We start from the raw sequence: 18208 nt of genomic DNA on the forward strand, positions 1-18208 counted from the left end.
AGGAAGGGAGAGTGCTGGGGGTGGGGGGGTCTGGAAAATTCCAAGTGGAGGTTCACAAAGTGCAGGAGAGGAAACAGAAAAACGTGGTTCATAAGAAACTTGTTGTTTACCGTTAAAGGCTGTTGCCTGGTTCTGTTTCAATCAAACATTAATGTAAATGTAAAGAAATAAAACCCAGTGCATGTTGTCTGAATTTTATTAAGAAAGAACATCAATTCACTGTAAAACCAAAGTTTGACTTACAAATCAAAAATCATATCATGCTGCATATCCTTCAGGTACATTACAGTAAAGTCCAAAAGAAGTCTGAAGTAAATATTGGGTGTCGAACAGTTTTTAAGAGGGCATAAGCTAAACTTTGGCTGAACTTAATTTTCCCCTTAAAACATTAATCCACTAGAGTTCCTCAAATGGCCACTTGAGGCTGGCTCCATAAATGAGTCAGTCCCCATAGATCCTCATGTTAAAATGCTTAACTTTACAGCAGAAATAAACATGCTTACAACCTGGTACAAAAAACAGTTGTGGTTTCTATCACTTATTTCCCCTTTCATGACAAACAACTGTATGTGGGGTAAATTTTTATATAACTAACTCTTTTACATTTTATTAAGGTTATAGTTATGCAGAATTAAGAGCGTTGCTGTTTTGAGTGACATGTGGGTGCCATTTGATGACAAGTCGCTAACATACTGACAACGTTGGCTAGGTAACGTAACTATAGATGTTCCAATTTCGATACTTGCACATCAGTCAGCGCCAAGTTTTGATTCTATACCATTCTGTTAAAAAAAGGAAAAAAATTAACAGGTGTATTATTGTGGCTTCTACATAAGTTCAAAATAGCCACCCACAGACACCACAACAGGAGTTATTATCAACTCGCTGTCTTTGGTGTTTTTTTACTCGCTGTTTGATAATCCAGGGTGCTTTGGGTGGTTTAAGAGTTGACTGATTTGCAGGATGTATGGAGAGTTGCAGGTTGACGCTATAAACGGATTGTCTGGACTGTCATGTCAAAAAGAAATCAAAAAACCCTGAACAAACAGTCCCCAAAATTAACAGTCCTCTACAAAACAGAAAGTTTAAATCAAAGGGGTAATTAATGAATTCATCAAACAATAAACTAACCAAGACTAACCAAACACATGGCGGTTAAAGACTGTAATCCTGTGGCGTCTTCCACACAGCACACTCACTTGAGCACACCTTTAATTAAAAGTTCCCAAGATGCCAAGTCAGTTGACGCATTAAAGTGCCTCAAAAAAACAAGGGCTTGCTAGAAATCGCTATAACAGGCATACTTCTAACCCTAAAACTAAAGCCTTGCATACTGTACATTTTGCCTTTTTACTGGTGGAACTTTCCATTGTAAAATACTGCCAATACTGATGTTATTTTGCTTATGGCTAATGTTTAACTACTGACTGCAATCAATTTGTTTGCACAAATCTAAACAGTACTTGCCAGTGGCTAGCACAACTTGCTGTGTAGTCTACTGTTTTAAACCAGTACAGAAAAACTGATTTCTGGGAAAATCATCATTTTAAGGTGTTCAACTACATTTACGTTACTAATAAATTACATGGTACTGGATTGGTGCTGAGACCAGCGTAGTCGGGCATTTTTAGGCAGTATCAGAGGCATATCCCATACTGTTTTCAGTATCGAAACAATTGTAAGGGTAACCATGGTGTAACTCAAACTTTCACAGTGTATAGGCATCTATAGCTGTCTCTATTTCAGTGTTTTTTGTTCAGTTCATTAAAGTTAACTGTAACATTTGATCACTGAAAAAAAGTCTTGTTCAGCATTTTGTACTACTACAGACCATGTAAGTCATTCAGTCATTCATTCAGTTTTTCCACTAAGTAGATTTTGTTTTTATGGTTTTAAGCCTGTTTTTCAACTAGCAGAAACTAGCATTAGCATGATCACAATCAACCATAGCTGTCAATACACCATAATAACCAAACTAGCAGTAGCATTACAATTATTTCCACCCTCTCATCCAAATATGGTCACTTTTGGCTCCAAAAATCCAAGATGACGGTGGCCAAAATGCTAAACTCAAGGCTTCAAAATGGGGGTCCACAAATCAGTGGGTGATGTCACAGTGGCTACGTTTATTATTTTGTACAGTCTATGGTTATGTAGGGGAATAATTAACTCCTCTCTTTGTTTGAAAGGCCAATCAAATTATAGTCTAATATGGGAACAAACATGCAGTAAACATAGGTAAAGTAGAGCTTACACAATTATCCAATTTAATTTAAATTTTTTTTTTTACAGTCCATAAATTATGGAGTCCTCTATGGTAATAAACACAACATCTTTGAGTTTTAGACCATTGTTCACATAATCTAATTGAGTTTGTCTGAGATATTTGTGATGCTCATTTTTTACTTCTCTTTACTTACATTTTATGGACTAAATAAATTTACTGAGAATGTAATCAATACATATATTAGCAATAAAAATAAACTGAGTTGCACTAGTATTTATTTTGCATCCAAGAAAGTAATAACTCTTACAACCAGGGAGAGAAAGTAATTTCAGTGTTGACAGTACATATCCAACATTAAGCATACCTTTGGTAACTGAATTTGATCAAATTCCATTCATTGTTTTGTTTAAGTAGAATCTTAAAATGTTGAGAGCACTCTTTTCCGTTTTCAGACTTTTATCTATGAGCAAAACAACTAAGTATGCATCATATGTTTCTCGTCAGCACATTTTATACTGATTGTACTCAGACCAAAGCAAAATAAACACATAGATAAATCTTTTTTACACCCACCAAGACTCTCAAAAACATCTGGGGATTCCCACACCAACATTTCGATAACTGCTAATTCACTGACAGACTGCAGGAGGTACATTAGGGTCAAAAGTTTTGTACTTGAAAAAATAAAATTTGAAACTGAGAATTCATGTGTTGATTTTGAAATTATATTTAACCTGAAAAAATGTTTCATACACTCATTTTTATTTCGAATACATTGTTGTATTTTTCAAAATTCAAGATCAATACATGAATTTTCAGTTTTAAATTTTATTTTTTCAAGTACAAAACTTTTGACCCTAATGTAGCTCCATAACTGCACTGATGTTGCACTCCCTAATTGATTTACATGTGGTGGAGGTGGTTAAGTTATTATAGTCTTATCCGTACACTTTTTTTTTTTTTTTAAAATTACCACTACAGATTTGATCTGTATCTGCTGCAACCACGATGACAAACAGTTCCCACTTGTGACAAATGCACTGAGCCTCACCTCTCCTTGAGACAGAGCAGGGTTTTATTTTTAGAGTGGCAAAGTTATTTTGTGCATCAACTAAAACATTTTGGTTGTGTGACTGCTACAGTTTCAGCCAGTGTCTTGAGGCTCCTTTTATGCATACAGCCTGAAAATTTAATGGTTGTGTTAGAAACTGACTGTTGTTGATGACGATGTCCACTAATTATAACTCAGTACAGCCAGTCAGTAAAGCACTCATTTAGCTGGTCTATAAAATACAGCCCAAACAGATCAAAGAAAATAAAGCTCCACAGCTCTACAAATACATTTTGCCACAGTCTGGACACATGTAATAGTTTATCCCCTTCAAAGTGTTATGATAATCTTAACCAGCCAGCAGCAGCAAGCCATCTTTATCCAGTTGAGGCCTGGCTAGCTGCTCAGCCAGCTTATGAGAAGTTATGACAATGTCGTTCTCACATCAGGCTTTGATCCTGCTTTATGGGACAGCATGGGCCTTTGATCTGGGATGGCTATCTTTATGGGTTTTGCTTCATACTCAGAAACTATACTTAAGACTGCAAGGGGGGGTACAGAGAGAAATGAAACTGGCTGCAAGTAAGACAGAAAGCAGGGAAACAGGTGGAGATGAAGAGAGCAGAAGGCTTCAGGAAAAGCAGTTGGGTAAAGAGAGACAACCTTAAAGAGAAAAAAAGGCAGAAACGTGTGTTAAATATCTAAACACTGAGAAGTGTCACACTCTGAAGCATCTGGTTCACTCTCCCTCCCTCAGTGTTCTGATTATCTCTCTTGACCTGCCTCAGGTAACGCTCACAGCAGCCGGCTGCTTCACCTGACATCACATCACCACCAACAACCAGCCCCTTTTCTCCCACCAGACAAAACCTGGCAGTTAAAGCTACCCTGGTTTGGACTTTTTGACCACTAAGAGTGCTATGGAGTAATCTTTTGCTCACTATATTGTAAATAAAATCTGTTTGGTTTTTGCCATGGTACCACAGACCACAGAACTCAGAATGTGAGCTGAGCTGATGTTACTCAGTGACAGTCCTCTGTGCACACAAACTCAAAGATGGATCATGAAATAAAAGCTGTCTCTCTACATGGGACTTTAAGTATGGAGTAAGGGAAAGACATGCCAGTAACAAAAACGAATCACTAACCAGTGCATGACACATTATAACCAAGTGGCAACCTACAGGGCTGAAAACTGAAGCTAACATGGAAGCGTCAAACTGCAGTTCCTCTAATGTCCACTTGAGGCTGGCCCCAAGAACGATGCAATCCCCACAGACTTCCATGTAGTACAAAACATACTTTTGATTTCTATAGATGTTTTCAACATTCAACACAACTGTACAGGGAACTAATTTTTTTTTTTTTTTTAAAGATTATTTTTGTGGGCTTTTTGCCTTTAATGGCAGGACAGAGCATGAAATGGGGAGACAGAGAGAGAGTGAGGACTGACATGCAGCAAAGGGCTGCGAGCCAGATTCGAAACCGCACCCGCTGCAGCGAAGCAATGCCACCGTACATGGGGCGTCGGCACTATCCACTATGCTACCGACGCCCCAGGGAATGAATTTTTATATGACTCACCTGTTTTCATTTTATTAGGCTTAAGGCTATGCATAAATAAGAGCGGGCCGCTTTGAGTGACAGGGTGTCTGCCAACAGCATCCTTGGCTTCTCAGTCAGATCAACCCCTCGCTCCTCCACTGCTCCACTATCTTACCCAAATATGGTCACATCTGTTCCAAAAAGCCAAGATGGCAAAAGCTGAAATGCCAAACTTGAGGCTTCACAATGGGAGTTCACAAACCAATGGGTCGAATCATGGTAGCTACATCCATTATTTTGCAGTCTGTGGTTATAGCAATGATATGTAGGAATTGGTATTTTTGCAATTTTGCCTCCCTGTAGGCCCTGTCTCACAAAGTCTTATTGACAGCTGTAAACATGCATTTCCTGACAACATATTGGAACCAACAAAAATACAGTGTCAGAAACCAAAGAACCATGTAGACTGTCAGGGAAGAGTAATATACCAAGGGCTGTATTCAAAAACATTCTGAGATAATTTTCAGAAAGCTTCTAACTTAACCTAAAAACTTAGAGCAAGGAGTCCTAGCTTAGGAGTGATTTAGGAAAGTTCTAAGAGCAGCTCAGAGCAAGGAAGGGACATAAACTTTTACCTTAGTGAGGAGATGTGGTTGACCCTGTTGCTAGGTGTGATTCTTTTAACAGATGTGATTGGTTGTCACAGACACACCCTTCTGTGAGCCTGCAAGGTGTGGACCCCCAGTGGAAATTAAATGAACTGCTGACTGTGAAAGTGTTGTCACTGTTGGTGTAATCACTGTGTTGATAGAAGATTGAGACTGACCCAAGTCATCACTGCTGCACTGTTGCATTTTTCTAGTTTTCCAAATACCTTAGTATTGTGATCATTTTATTTTTGGTATTATAGCATTAGGTGGGAAATGTGTGCCTATCCCTAATGACATCAACCATGCATATTATTGCTGCACGATCTAATCTTCAGCATTTCATTTACTGACCGTCATCCAGAGGTTGGAGAATAATTGGAGAATAATAATTCATCGGATGCTAACAGCTAACTAGCTCTCCTCCTGCTGATTTCAATATGTTGTGTTCACAGCATAGCATTATCAGGGACACAAAAGGGTGCATCCTCTGACGCACTGATAGTGAGTTTACTGCATCATTTTGTCCGGAACACGTCTTGGGAAGGATCTCTGTTTGTCCAACAGACATTTTCTATTGTCCCAGGGACACTGTTAGTCTGGAGCCCTGCTTTTTAGCCTTGGCCACTGCTCTCAGTGAATGTCATCTGCTGATAGACCAATGGCAGTCAAGAAGGAGAATACTGGTTGATACCCAAGTGAGGCCGATAAATTGGTGCATCCCTACCTGCATGTTATGTTAACAATGAATGTGTCATTGTCAGAAAAACAGTTTGTAAGAGCTACTGAGGTAAAATTGAAACAAGGATCTGGGATAAGTTATCATATTTTAAATATGTTATTTAAAGTGGACCTTGTGGCATTAGTGTGGTACATTACAAAAAACCATGGCAGTGGTATCACAATTGGTACCATGTAGCCTTTAACATAGGAATTACTAGACCGAAAGCTTAACAAATAAAGTGAAACACTGCATAGACACCAGTGTGTGGAAATCTTTTTTTTTTTTTTTATCAACATAGGAATTAGAAAATGTACATGACAGCTGTCAGGCCATAAACCAATGTGTTTATCTTTACAAATCAAGACTTGACAGTCTACCAATAGCACAGCCTTCAGTGCTGGAAGAAAAAAGTTTAAATTGAAAGTTGAATCGAATCGTGACCTTGAAATCAAACAGTTATTCAGTCTTAAGATCTTTAAAAATGACTGTCATTCCCATTCTTCCAAATATAGTTCCTTTGTTATGGAGATTTTCTACAAATTACTAATGTTGAGACCATACAGCTTTCACAGCAGGTCTTCATCCAGGAGGAAATGTTCTGAGACACAGCACAGATCATAAAAGCATCAACCAGCCATCTTTGGTTCAGACGACTGAGAAACCTTCCAGCATGCCCGACCCAAAGGCCTCGCAAACAGTTGTTATTCCTGATAATGTGTAAAGCCTTGTCAAGCTGACACCCTGAAATACAGAGCACACAGATCACTTTCAGACAAACCCTCACTGGTTGAGGCTTGCAGCTGTCTGACAGAGAGCATGAGACAGACGGAGATAAAAGAAAGCAGTTAAGGCAAAAAGTAAGAATGAAAGACAAAGAAAAATCTGGCATTTTATATTTCAGCAATCAAATGACAACAAAGGCAGTGCACTGCTAATGAAGCTCAGACAACTGAACACTGTGCAGACACACATTATCCTCCAAAAAATGTTCGGACCCATCCAACTGATAAGAAGTTGCAAAATAATACATGGTGAACTGCTCCGCACTTTGGAGTTGTCATGTTTTTGTACAGTTTTTCCCATGCGTCATAGCAACCAAACCACCTGGCACCTACAAATACTACAAAATTCAAACTTGCTCAAGATAATAAAAGCTGACCTTTCCTGAGACAGCATCAGAGGGAGTGAGAGACAGGAATTCTTGCTATCTGATACGGCATGGTTGCCATAAACAACGAGAGCTGTTGCGAGAGGCATTGGTGAAGACGGCAGAAACATTTAGCTGGTGGAGAGCAGAGCAGGAGCGGGGAAAGGTTAAATACTCAACGTGACCCCAGATGGTTGAGTGTCAGTAAGCTGTTTTGTGGCTGTTGCAGGGTCACCGGTGCAGGTAGAAGCAGGTTAGTTGAACCTCAGGTGCCCCGAAGCTACACATAATCTGTGCTGGGCTTATTTTCTCTCTGACATACTTCTCGTGTAGAATCACTTAACATCAGAGCTTTCTGTCTACATTAAATGCATTAAATATGGACTTCTGTCACATCATGTTATTGAAAAACCACGTAGGCCTATCAGCTGTCTGCTCCAGATCAGTCTGAAGACATAACCACTTAAAGGATGGGTGAGTAGCCTACTTGCTATCTTCCTACATTTGTAGCTTTACATTTTAAAACAGTTAACACACATTTTATATTGTGATATTTACTGGAAATGACAAACAATATGGCACACAGCAAGTAGCCTAGCTTGTTATTCACAATGGTGATTAAGCTCACCGGAAATTTTCAGGACCTTGACAATATCCCTACTGGCTGTAATCGCAGAATGAGCAGCACCCCTAGCTTACTAATGTTAGCTCCTTCCCGACCCAGGTGGTGCGCAGTGCAGAGCGGCCAAGAGAGTTGAGACCGGAGGCTGGGCAGTGGGCATGTTCCATATGTTGACTTGGTTAACTGTCTGTCAGCAAAGCCAACAGAAATTAAAATAAAAGGCGAGACAATGACCCAAAACGTTAAAATTTCATCACCTCTAATTCAATAGCGCTTTGAAACGCAGCGCTAAGGCTCACGAGTCTCTGGAGCACTGGACCAAAAGGAAAGGCCTCTTGTATTTTAGTTCTTTTTTTCTTTTTTTTTTTTTAATGCAGCTGCTAGTTTGTGATTAATGGGTGTCGGCCTACTGAAAGCAAAACTAAACAAAACTGACATCCCCAATAATATACAAATGGTCATTTTGTGTGTGTGGTGAGTTAAGTATTCCTCTAGCATACTCAAGTGTAAAACAGAAAGACAAAAGAAGACAAACAATAAAACCTAACACACATTAGTTGATACAGCTTCTCATAGCACCAGCCACAGCACAGGGGATATGGGGTCCAATGTCTCTCCAGCGCTGTGGCTTAAAGGCTTTCACCTGAAGCCTTTAAACCTGCTGGCACACACTGAGCTGAGCCAGGCCAAACAGCTGATATCCCAAGGACACACTGTTTCCGTCCCATCTTAAATAATACACATAAAATGGCAGTGAGAGATAATCTTACAGCGGAGACACAGACATGGTCTTAATATTTCTAACAGACCCAGAGTGAAAAAAGACACAGATAAACCATGGATGTCTGGAGCTGTTTTTTTCCCGCTTACAGAAACTGCTGAGTTGTGCCTCACCTCATCCAAAGATTTGGTTTATGTCATATATGGAGAAAGCCCCAAAGGCTTTTGATCATTCTCAAAATAGAAACATTAGGAAACTAAGCAGGGGCTAATCTTGGTAAATGGATTAATGTTTTGCGAAGCTGAGAACAGGGGCATAAAAATCCCCTGTTGTGAAACGCACATAAAAAAGGTCTCCCCAAAGAGCTAAAGTTACGACTTATCAGTGTGTGTGTGAGAGAGAGAGGGTGTGTGTGAGATGTAAGTGTGCTGTGATCACAGATGTAATCCCTCGGCTAATCTGGCAGATCACAGCCCTGAGGCAGATCAAACTGATATCTGACACCATCTTGTCTGGCTCCAGACCCTTAGATTATCAGGGATATTAGGAATATACAGTATTTTTGGTTTATGTCTGTGTGTGTGTAACTTATATTTAACTACCAGCAAACTCCAGCAGCCCACAGGACAGGGGTGAAAGACTGACGGTTTTTGTTAATGTCTGGGTTCAAGGCAAAACTACACAACTGAGACAGTTATATTGCTTCCTATGTCTAATCTCACCATCTCACTCACACACACACACACACACACACACACACACAAAACACAACTTTACAGGAAAGAAAGGGGGGAGTTGGGGATGCAGTCTTGGAGCAAACCCAGGCCCTGTAATTCAAACCTGTCATCGCTGAACAAGAGGGACCTGTTTGGTAAATAAGAGAGTGGTTCAACATTAGGGACGCAAATGTCCCACACCACATCTGCTCCCCATTCTGCAGTGGAACAAGAGATGGAGGAGGGAGGGACAGAGAGAGGGAAATTAAGAACTAAACAGAGTGTTAATAGAGTGGGAGAAAATCTGAGAAAAAAAAACCAAAACAAAAATAAAAGGTAATGGAGAGCAGAAGAGGGGGTGTCGTTGAACCCATCTAAATGCCTGCAACACAATCCTGTTTTGCCTCTCTGTGCCCACCCAGGGTTTAATTTGAGCACACCAGGTTTGGTGTACATTCCCACCGTGGCTACACAAACCTCAGCTTTCAACACCACCTACAACGTCCCTCTTTCTAATGAAAATTATGAGGGGAGATCCAACTTCATTTCACTTAGGAAAATTCCATGTTGAGAAGTAAGAAGAAATTAAGTCTCATTGAAATTAGATTCCCCACAACGAGCTGCAACCATAAAAAGGAGCTGACATGAGTAAATAATTACTTGTGCAAAGTTTTCACCTCCTGCCTCCATTTCTCTGTGGAGATGGTAAATATAGGATTATGCAAATGATTATGCAAGGCATTAAATGGCTCCAGTTTCAAATGTGGTGGAAGGGCCTGTGGTTTGGTGTAAAAGGGAAGAACCAACTCACTAAATATGGATCACTGGAGGAAAGAAAAAGGAGTCTGCCAACAAATGAGTTCAATGCTAACATTCTGCTTTAACTGGCAAAGGCATGGGCACCATGAGTATGCATGCAGGTTTCATTAATTAAAAAAGAAAAAAAAAGAAGTTTCCTCCCTCAAGTTGTGGATAAACTTTGCTTTGGTTGTTTGTATCCCAACAGCCAGGAGGGTCTAGCAAACACGAGCCATGTAAGACTAAAATACTACTGAAAGCAGGACACAAATAAGCACCAATATTTCTATGAAATGACTTTTAAACACCAGCGTCCTGCAGAGGATGTTAACTATGGGCCAAAGGCTGAGCTACTATCAGCCATGGCCACACCGATACGATTGCTGGCCCTCCCGTATGAAAAATTGGAGGGCAACATTACAGGCGCTCATTTTTCAAGCTCGTGGGGTGTGGTATGTTGTGAAACCTTGGGCATCCATTGGTACAAACAGTATCATGCTAACTTGTTGGGAATCGGGCTAAATAAGGTTTGGTTAAGTTTTGGGGAGGCAAGTATCTTGAGCTCTCACCTCAAGATATCTGAATGAAAATGGGTGCGATGGGTACCCATGAGTCTCCCCTCTTTGTGTTGTGCGTTTTGTTTCTTAACAGAGATGTCAGTTTTGGTTAGTCTACTGCTCACCCTGCGGTCTCCACTGGTTAGCTAACTTTAGCCTTGGCCGCCCTGCACAGAGCACGACCTGGTGGGAGCTGGCTTGCGGCACTGCTCCTACTGTGATAACCGCTGATAAGGTTACCCACCACCACTAGCCATGCTGACACTGGTATGAGAGCTAACAGTGAAGTTAACAATACTTAAAGAGGTTTGTGACATGTGGGGAGACCAGAGGGTTCCATAGCAACATGGTTCGGTCAGGACCAGAGTTGGGTATACTTTAATTACTTTTTGCAGTAACGAGTAACCTTACGCGTTAGTTTGCTGTTTGAGTAATCAAATACTTAAGTACATTTTCAAACAAGACATCAATTACTTCCATTACTTTTAGAACGCTGGTCCTTCAGCTCCGAAACAGCAATGGCTGTCGTTTGGTTCTAATAATGGAGATAATGTTAAACCTATCAGTCTGAAAGAAGCCACGGAGCTTGTGGCTCGCTACGTGGTCGGAGAAATGCTGCCGTTGTCTATGGTGGAGTCTAAATAGGTGGAGTAGGACTCACTGACAGACATATTTCAGACTCAGGACTTGCATTATGCCTGGTACACGCTGGTACTCACCAGTTATCCCCGGTTGTCTTTCACGGTGTGTGTGATGTCATCGGGTTATTCTTGTCCTATTTTTATTACTTTCACTCCAAAAGCGTCAGCAGATGGCAGGAGCTACATTTGAAGCACCATAAGTAAACTATCATGCTAGTGTATCTTCCACAGGAAGTTCTAACAAATGTTTCAGAATAAAAGCCTATTTAGAAAATGGAGGGATTCTCTCAGCCGAGGTTATAAGGGGCTTTTAATTTGAATTTGTTGAGTTTGAAATGACGGTGCGATATGTTAACTTTACAAAGACAACGGAGCGGATAAAAAGTAAATATATACCCAGAGGGATTAATAAATAACGGAGAGTCTATAATGTAGATTGTTTAAAATGAAGCTGGGAGCCTCTGCAGTTGTGGTGAGTAAAAGCCCCGCCGCTATTTGTTAATGTTATTACTTTATGTCCGACCGTGAGGATGTACCATTGTTTGCTAGCTTGATGCTATTGACAGTAACGTTAACTCAGCGGGTTGACAAAGTGCCTCTGCTGTTTCACACCATCATGGATGCAGGATTTAAAGCTGGGCCTCGTTCCTATTAAAGTTGTTCACTGTTTGGCCTGTAGAGCAGACGCTCTACAGACACCGGCTGAGCAGCTAGTTCCAGTTTAACACTCTGTTAACTTGAATGAGGATAAAAATTATCAAATTGTGTGGGTCTTCTAGACTCTTTAATAATTACTGGACTGAAACTATAGGGATGCACGATTTTTTCTCCGATTTCCAATATGCTGATGTATAACAACTTATGTGGCCGATAACCGATACAGACATTGATATATCCACTTTTTCCCCACCTAATTTTAGTGATTATTAAGTCTTTTCTGTAGTGGAATTAACATCATACTATACATGCATTCTCTTATCTTGATGGCCCACCAGCAGACAGAGACATAAAATACAATACTTTTCAGTGTATGTAATATTTATTCATTGTGCAATATAAGAAAAAAATGCATACTATACATGCATTCTCTTATCTTGATGGCCCACCAGCAGACAGAGACATAAAATACAATACTTTTCAGTGTATCTAATATTTATTCATTGTGCAATATAAGAAAAAAATATGTTGGCCTATTCTAACAGTTCATTTTAAAGCCAATATCAGATAGACACCGATGATCCCTCTGAGACAATTAAGTCTTGATAGCCAAACGATTCATTTTGCGAGGGTTTTGACGCTAAAAAAAAATGTATCCACTGATTTACAGACCTCTCTTAAGCCAATGTAAGCCAACAGAAAAAATACCTTTTGGGCCGCAGGGCATAATGTGACCTTGTTACCACAATGTTTGGCCATGACGAGGACTGTCTTCAAAGCCCGGCGCACTTCCTGGGGGCCCAAAGGTAATTGCCAAATGAGAGGCGCAGCTAGCGATCTCCCACCATACCTTATTGGTGTGCAGTGCAATAAAGTTAAGAGTAGAAAAATTAACTAGGGCTGTCCCAAACGATTATTTTTCTAGTGATTAATCTAGCGATTATTTTTTTGATTAATTAACAAATCTAACAATTAATTTTTTTCAATTATCGATTATTTTCCATTATTTGATTAATGAGGCAATTTAAACATGAATACCAAAACATTACTTATTAACATTAACATTTATTGAAACATCAGTGTTTCCCCTACCAACGGCACCCCCTGCCCCCCCTTGAAGGTCAAGTTAATTTTATTTAATTTTATTTTCTATATAGCACCAGATCACAACAGAGGTCATGTAAGGTTACCTTTCCTATAGAACAGGTCTATACCTTGTCCTTTTATTAAACAAACTAAATAGCCTTATGTTTATCATCTTATGTCATCTCTGTCTCTACATGGTCACACGTTTACAATTCTCTGCTCTCTGTAACACACACCACGGAGTTCAGCCCCAGTGCGTCCACTAACACACACAAACACGTGCATGCGCGTGCACACACACACACACACACACACACACACACACACACACACACACACACACACACACACACAGGTGAGCACACTAGGGCTCGGGCTGCATTTTCCTGACCGAATCCGACCTAAGTGAGACAATTATAACCGAGCCCGGTCCAAATCCACAGCACGGCACTGTGCACACAGTCAATGGAGCAGAGCCTGTGTTGCATTCAAGCGACGTATTTACGACGTCGATGCAAATTAACCTATAGACCGACATGCGTAGCTCATGAAAAACTTTTCACAGCTATCATTTACATCCATATTCCTTACAATCAATATACTTATTCAAATTAAAGCTGTTTATTTGTCTTTTAAGGAAAAGGACAACCAGCCTGTTGGAAGACCAATGAATTGCCTAATAGTTAGAGATACATAGCACATTAAAACAGGATTGTTGCCAAACTCAAAACTCATGCTAACTGTACCGATATTAGTCTATGCACATCAGATAATTAGTCACATTAACTGTTAAATAAGAAAAGTATACCAGTATGCCATGCCTAACTCTCATACTGACATAGTTTCAACTAGCCTATTTACTACAACAACATAGTAGAAATCCTGAAATTCAGTTAGGACTTTTGGTTTTGATGCCACCCCAAGATTTTCAGTGGCTCCACCTCATCACCCCTATGAATTTTTTCTTGGGGCATGAAGGGGTGCTGTTTGTCACAGATCTTAGAAGTTTTCTACAGATAAAAGGCTCATTAGCGAGTTCCCTTGGTGAGTGACAGCGGCAAACTTTCATTCACTGTCCTGTCTGTCTTCCATCATGGTGGTGTAATCCAAGTAACCATTATTTGCAGCATCATCATGACAGGCCTCTATTTGGAGAAAACTGTTGGTAAAATAACCTTCCCGCATTTCTCCAAAATACTGTCCATATGTATCATGGTCCCTAACAGCCTTAACCACCTCCTCCTGCATTCCAGGCCTAACATGATCCCTTAACATGGATGTGACATGTTATTAAGCATGGGGGCACAGGGAGGGAGTTATGGGGGCCTGGAGGGCTCTGAGAGTCCCTCTGTCACCCAAACTAGGGATATGTTTGGGGTCAATGAATACACAATCATCCACACACATGCAAGCAAACACAGTCAAGCAACAGATCTGTAGGCTTGGTGCAACCGAATATATTCTCTAGGGGGGTATGTAAAGATGGGAGAACTGAAATGCTCGCAAAATAACCCCCAAAAAACACACTGACAAGGCTGAACACACACTGATGTTGAGTCAGACTACTACTCAGCTGAATTAGTTCAGATGAGGGAAATACCAGAATGTAAGCCAAGGCGCAGTATGTCTGACAAACATACTGAGTAATGCTTTAGAAGAAACTGAGATCGAAACTATTAGGAAAAAGAAAATCATCATCACAAAGTTCTTCCTCCCCCTTACCTGATCCCAGGTGTCTGGTTCTGGAGGTGCTCCTGCCAGCGCTGGTGATGGTGGTGTTGGAGACAGAGAGGGGAGGATGGGTGAGGAGGATGGGGATGAGGGTGAGAGTATGTGCAGGCAGAGAGGCAGCACGGGCAGGATGAAGTGGTCCCAGGGTGGGGAATGGAGCCAGGCCCTGTGCCTGGATTCTGGAAGAGCGGACACTCCTGCTGTCCACAGGGACAGCACAGGGTGGAGTGGAAGTGACAGTGCGGACAGCAGAGTGGCGGGGGCTGGAGAGAAGGGGAGGACGAGGACGGGGAAAGAGTAGAGGAAAGGTGGCGTTTGGCCAGCCTCTGGGAGTCTATGACAGCCGGGGAGGAAGAGGCAGGGGAGGATGGGGGAAGGTTCCTCAGGGAGCCATTCTGTTTGACGATGCCGCCATTTTGGCTTGGTCTGTTTGTTCTCAGGAGCACATGCGATCCCTGCTGAACTTTGGACGCCTCATCCTTCACTGTCACATCTTCATCTCCATCTGCTGTGAGGCAGTCACCACTAGAAGCGGCTCTGAGAGGGTCCTGGCCGTTGCTAACTGTTGAGCTGGTGTTTCCGTTGGCACTGAGAGGATGGTGCCCTCCGTTGCTGAGGGCTAGAGGGTCACCACTTGCATCGCTCAGGGCCATGGTCCTCTCCCAGTAAGCCTGGCAAAGACACTGTCACTCCTCTAAGAGAGAAGAGAAAAACAGAAAAAGAGAGCTGTGTTTAACAGCACAACCTGTAGGTTACAGGGGTTTGTGAGCTGTGAGGTCGTTATTTTTCATCATAGATCAATATGAGCTGTGTGTCTAAATCAATGAATAAATAGAGATTCCTCAATCAGATCAAATCAGTAACAGACATTTTGACTTGTTGCACACTTGTTGGACTAAAAGCAAAAGTCATGTAAGCTGTAAAAGTAGAGCTCTGTTTAGAGGCAAGTGTTCAAACTTAAAGCTGCAGTATGTTGTCATTAATTTAAATTATAACTCATCACAGATTAACATTTCAGAAACTAGAACTGTAATTGTGGTGTTGTATCCCTCTGTGAACCAGTCAAGTTGCAGCTACACATTAAATCCATGTATCTGGGTGAGAACACTAGGTTTAGACAAGAAGCAGAAGTGCCACCAAATCACCCAGCTGCCTGGAAGCCTGGAGGCCTGGAAGCCAGTTACGGAGCTCAAAGGCCAGCAACAGGGCTTGCAGAACCGAAATGCTCGACTTTAGACAGGAAACTACAGCTGTACCTGCAATCTGCTGCAATAGTTTATGCATCTCTTATATTTTCTTTTTTATATTATTAATTGATATCCTTGGATCACTGCTAGATGGAGCAGACACACAAACACATACACAAGCAGACAGACATAGCCTACTATGCCAACCCTGCAGCTCATTCAAGAATTACATTTTTGTATTACAAAAAAAGTAAAATATTGAACAAAGGTACTGTTGAACACAAGTACTGAATTCCAGGTACCAGAACCAGCACTGGTATCCGCTCAAATGTAAACAGTGCCAAACCCTACTTTCAATACTAATCTCCTGTCTGTCCATTCAAAATGAAGCTACAGAAGACTGTTAGCTTAGCTTAGCTTAGCTTAGCTTAGCTAAAGCTGAAGCTGAAGGTGAAACAATCCTTGTTTGTTCGATCCATACGAAACCACAGTGTAAAAATGAGAAGTTATGTGGAGTTATGGGCTGGATTATTTTATAAAAGAAATTAGCTGTGTCTTAATTCCAAGGCTGCAGCCTTCGAAGGCTGCATTTGAAGACCAGTTGCATCACAGCGGCATGACCAAGGCTGTCCCATGTCAAAGGCTCCTTGAAATGCTGCCAAGAAATGAGGCCTTCTTTCCCTGAATTTGGAGGTTGCAACAGAGGAAACCTTGGCAGACCAACCTATCCCAAGTGCCAATGACAGTAGAGTTATTTTTGAAGGACGTGCCATCCCTAAACACAACCACTGTTTTTCTATTCACTAAATGTAGAAGCAGTAATAGTAACATGAACAATCTTAATTCAACATGTCTACTTTACCTAAAAATGGTCCTCTCAGCCAAAATACATCACACGCCACTATTTCTGGCGGTGAAGTATCTCTTCAACTCTGTCATGAAATATAAAAATAAAACAACAATTTCTGGATTCATTAACTAACTTATGGCTTACTAACTTCTCTTATGAAGCGCAACTGGTTGCTAGGTGACAAGAGCATCAACGGGTGGGGGCAGGAACAGCTGGTGACGCAAAGTGGAAATCCTCCGCGGACCAGAGCGTCCCATTTCATAGATCACTCAGTTCGGCCGTTATGGTCTTTAAAAGACCACACCTTCACATTTTGAAAAATCGATTTTTTTAATGCAACTATTACTATTCGCCGTCTTATTTCCCCCCTTTATTTGACATGCAAATCAGTTCCTAACCACACGAGGGCAGTATAGGATTGCTATAGCGGTGTGAGATGGGCTACCAGCTAGTTTGATGCTCTTCTACAAACAGGAGAAACATGCAGAGACTACTACAGTCATCAGAAAGTTCCGTGTGGAACAACTTCGACAAAATAAACGAAAATGAGGTGCAGTGCAAACTCTGTGAGGCAAAGCTTGCGTATCACAAGTCTACAAGTATGCACAGTCATTTGAGAGCGAGGCACGCAGGAGGCGGCGAGGGACCACACGGCCGGGCTCAGCGGCGCGACACGTCTGCTGCGCGAGTCCCTTAGCAGCTCGCCCCTCTGTTAATCAATTACAGCGGCTCCACTGGCAACGGGAGCAGCGCGACAACCCCCGTCTGTTGCGCGACAACTCTCTATTTTACGCGGCTCTTCTATTTTTGTTGCGCTACGCTCCCCCTACGCGACCCTCCAGCAGATAAAAACGACATGAAATAATGTGCTAAACGAGCACAGTGTGTTTTTAAATGAATAAACCATTATCAGAGGTGATATGTGATGACTTTTTTTTCATGCATTTACCCATGTTTATTCGTGACATTGTGTAAATGTCTGTGGCGGACATTTGAAAGCGAGTAGATGACGAAATGGGCGATTATTCGAAAAATCGTTGAATACTTGCCATGATTTTCGAATAGTGTTTTTGCTTGTGCTGCCCATCCCTAGTCTTTACATTTTGGTCTTAGCACCAATTAAGTAAACAAGATGTAACATGTTAAGTTATGAGCTTCAGAGGCATTGTTAGGTGGATTTTATTTTACCTTCAGACCGTTTCCTGTGTTTATGCTGAGCTGAGATATGTCTTTTAGCTCCACCTTCATATTTTTGATGACATGATATTGATCTCATCTAACTGTCACTAAGAGAGCAGCAA

The 18208-nt window shown here is 41.2% G+C and overlaps 1 protein-coding gene across 5 annotated transcripts in view; it reads right to left on the reverse strand.

The window, feature by feature from the left end:
- disp1 (dispatched homolog 1 (Drosophila)) overlaps window positions 1-18208 on the reverse strand; it is a 166995-nt gene that overhangs the window by 36111 nt on the left and 112676 nt on the right. For all 5 annotated transcript variants that reach the window (XM_049590637.1, XM_049590638.1, XM_049590639.1 and 2 more), the window contains one exon: window positions 14862-15564. In XM_049590637.1, coding sequence (XP_049446594.1) covers window positions 14862-15523 — 662 coding nt within the window. In that variant the 5' untranslated portion in view covers window positions 15524-15564. The remainder of the gene's footprint in view (window positions 1-14861; window positions 15565-18208) is intronic.

The sequence above is a fragment of the Epinephelus fuscoguttatus genome, linkage group LG11 (genome assembly GCF_011397635.1).
Source record: "Epinephelus fuscoguttatus linkage group LG11, E.fuscoguttatus.final_Chr_v1".
NCBI classification, from domain to species: domain Eukaryota; kingdom Metazoa; phylum Chordata; class Actinopteri; order Perciformes; family Serranidae; genus Epinephelus; species Epinephelus fuscoguttatus.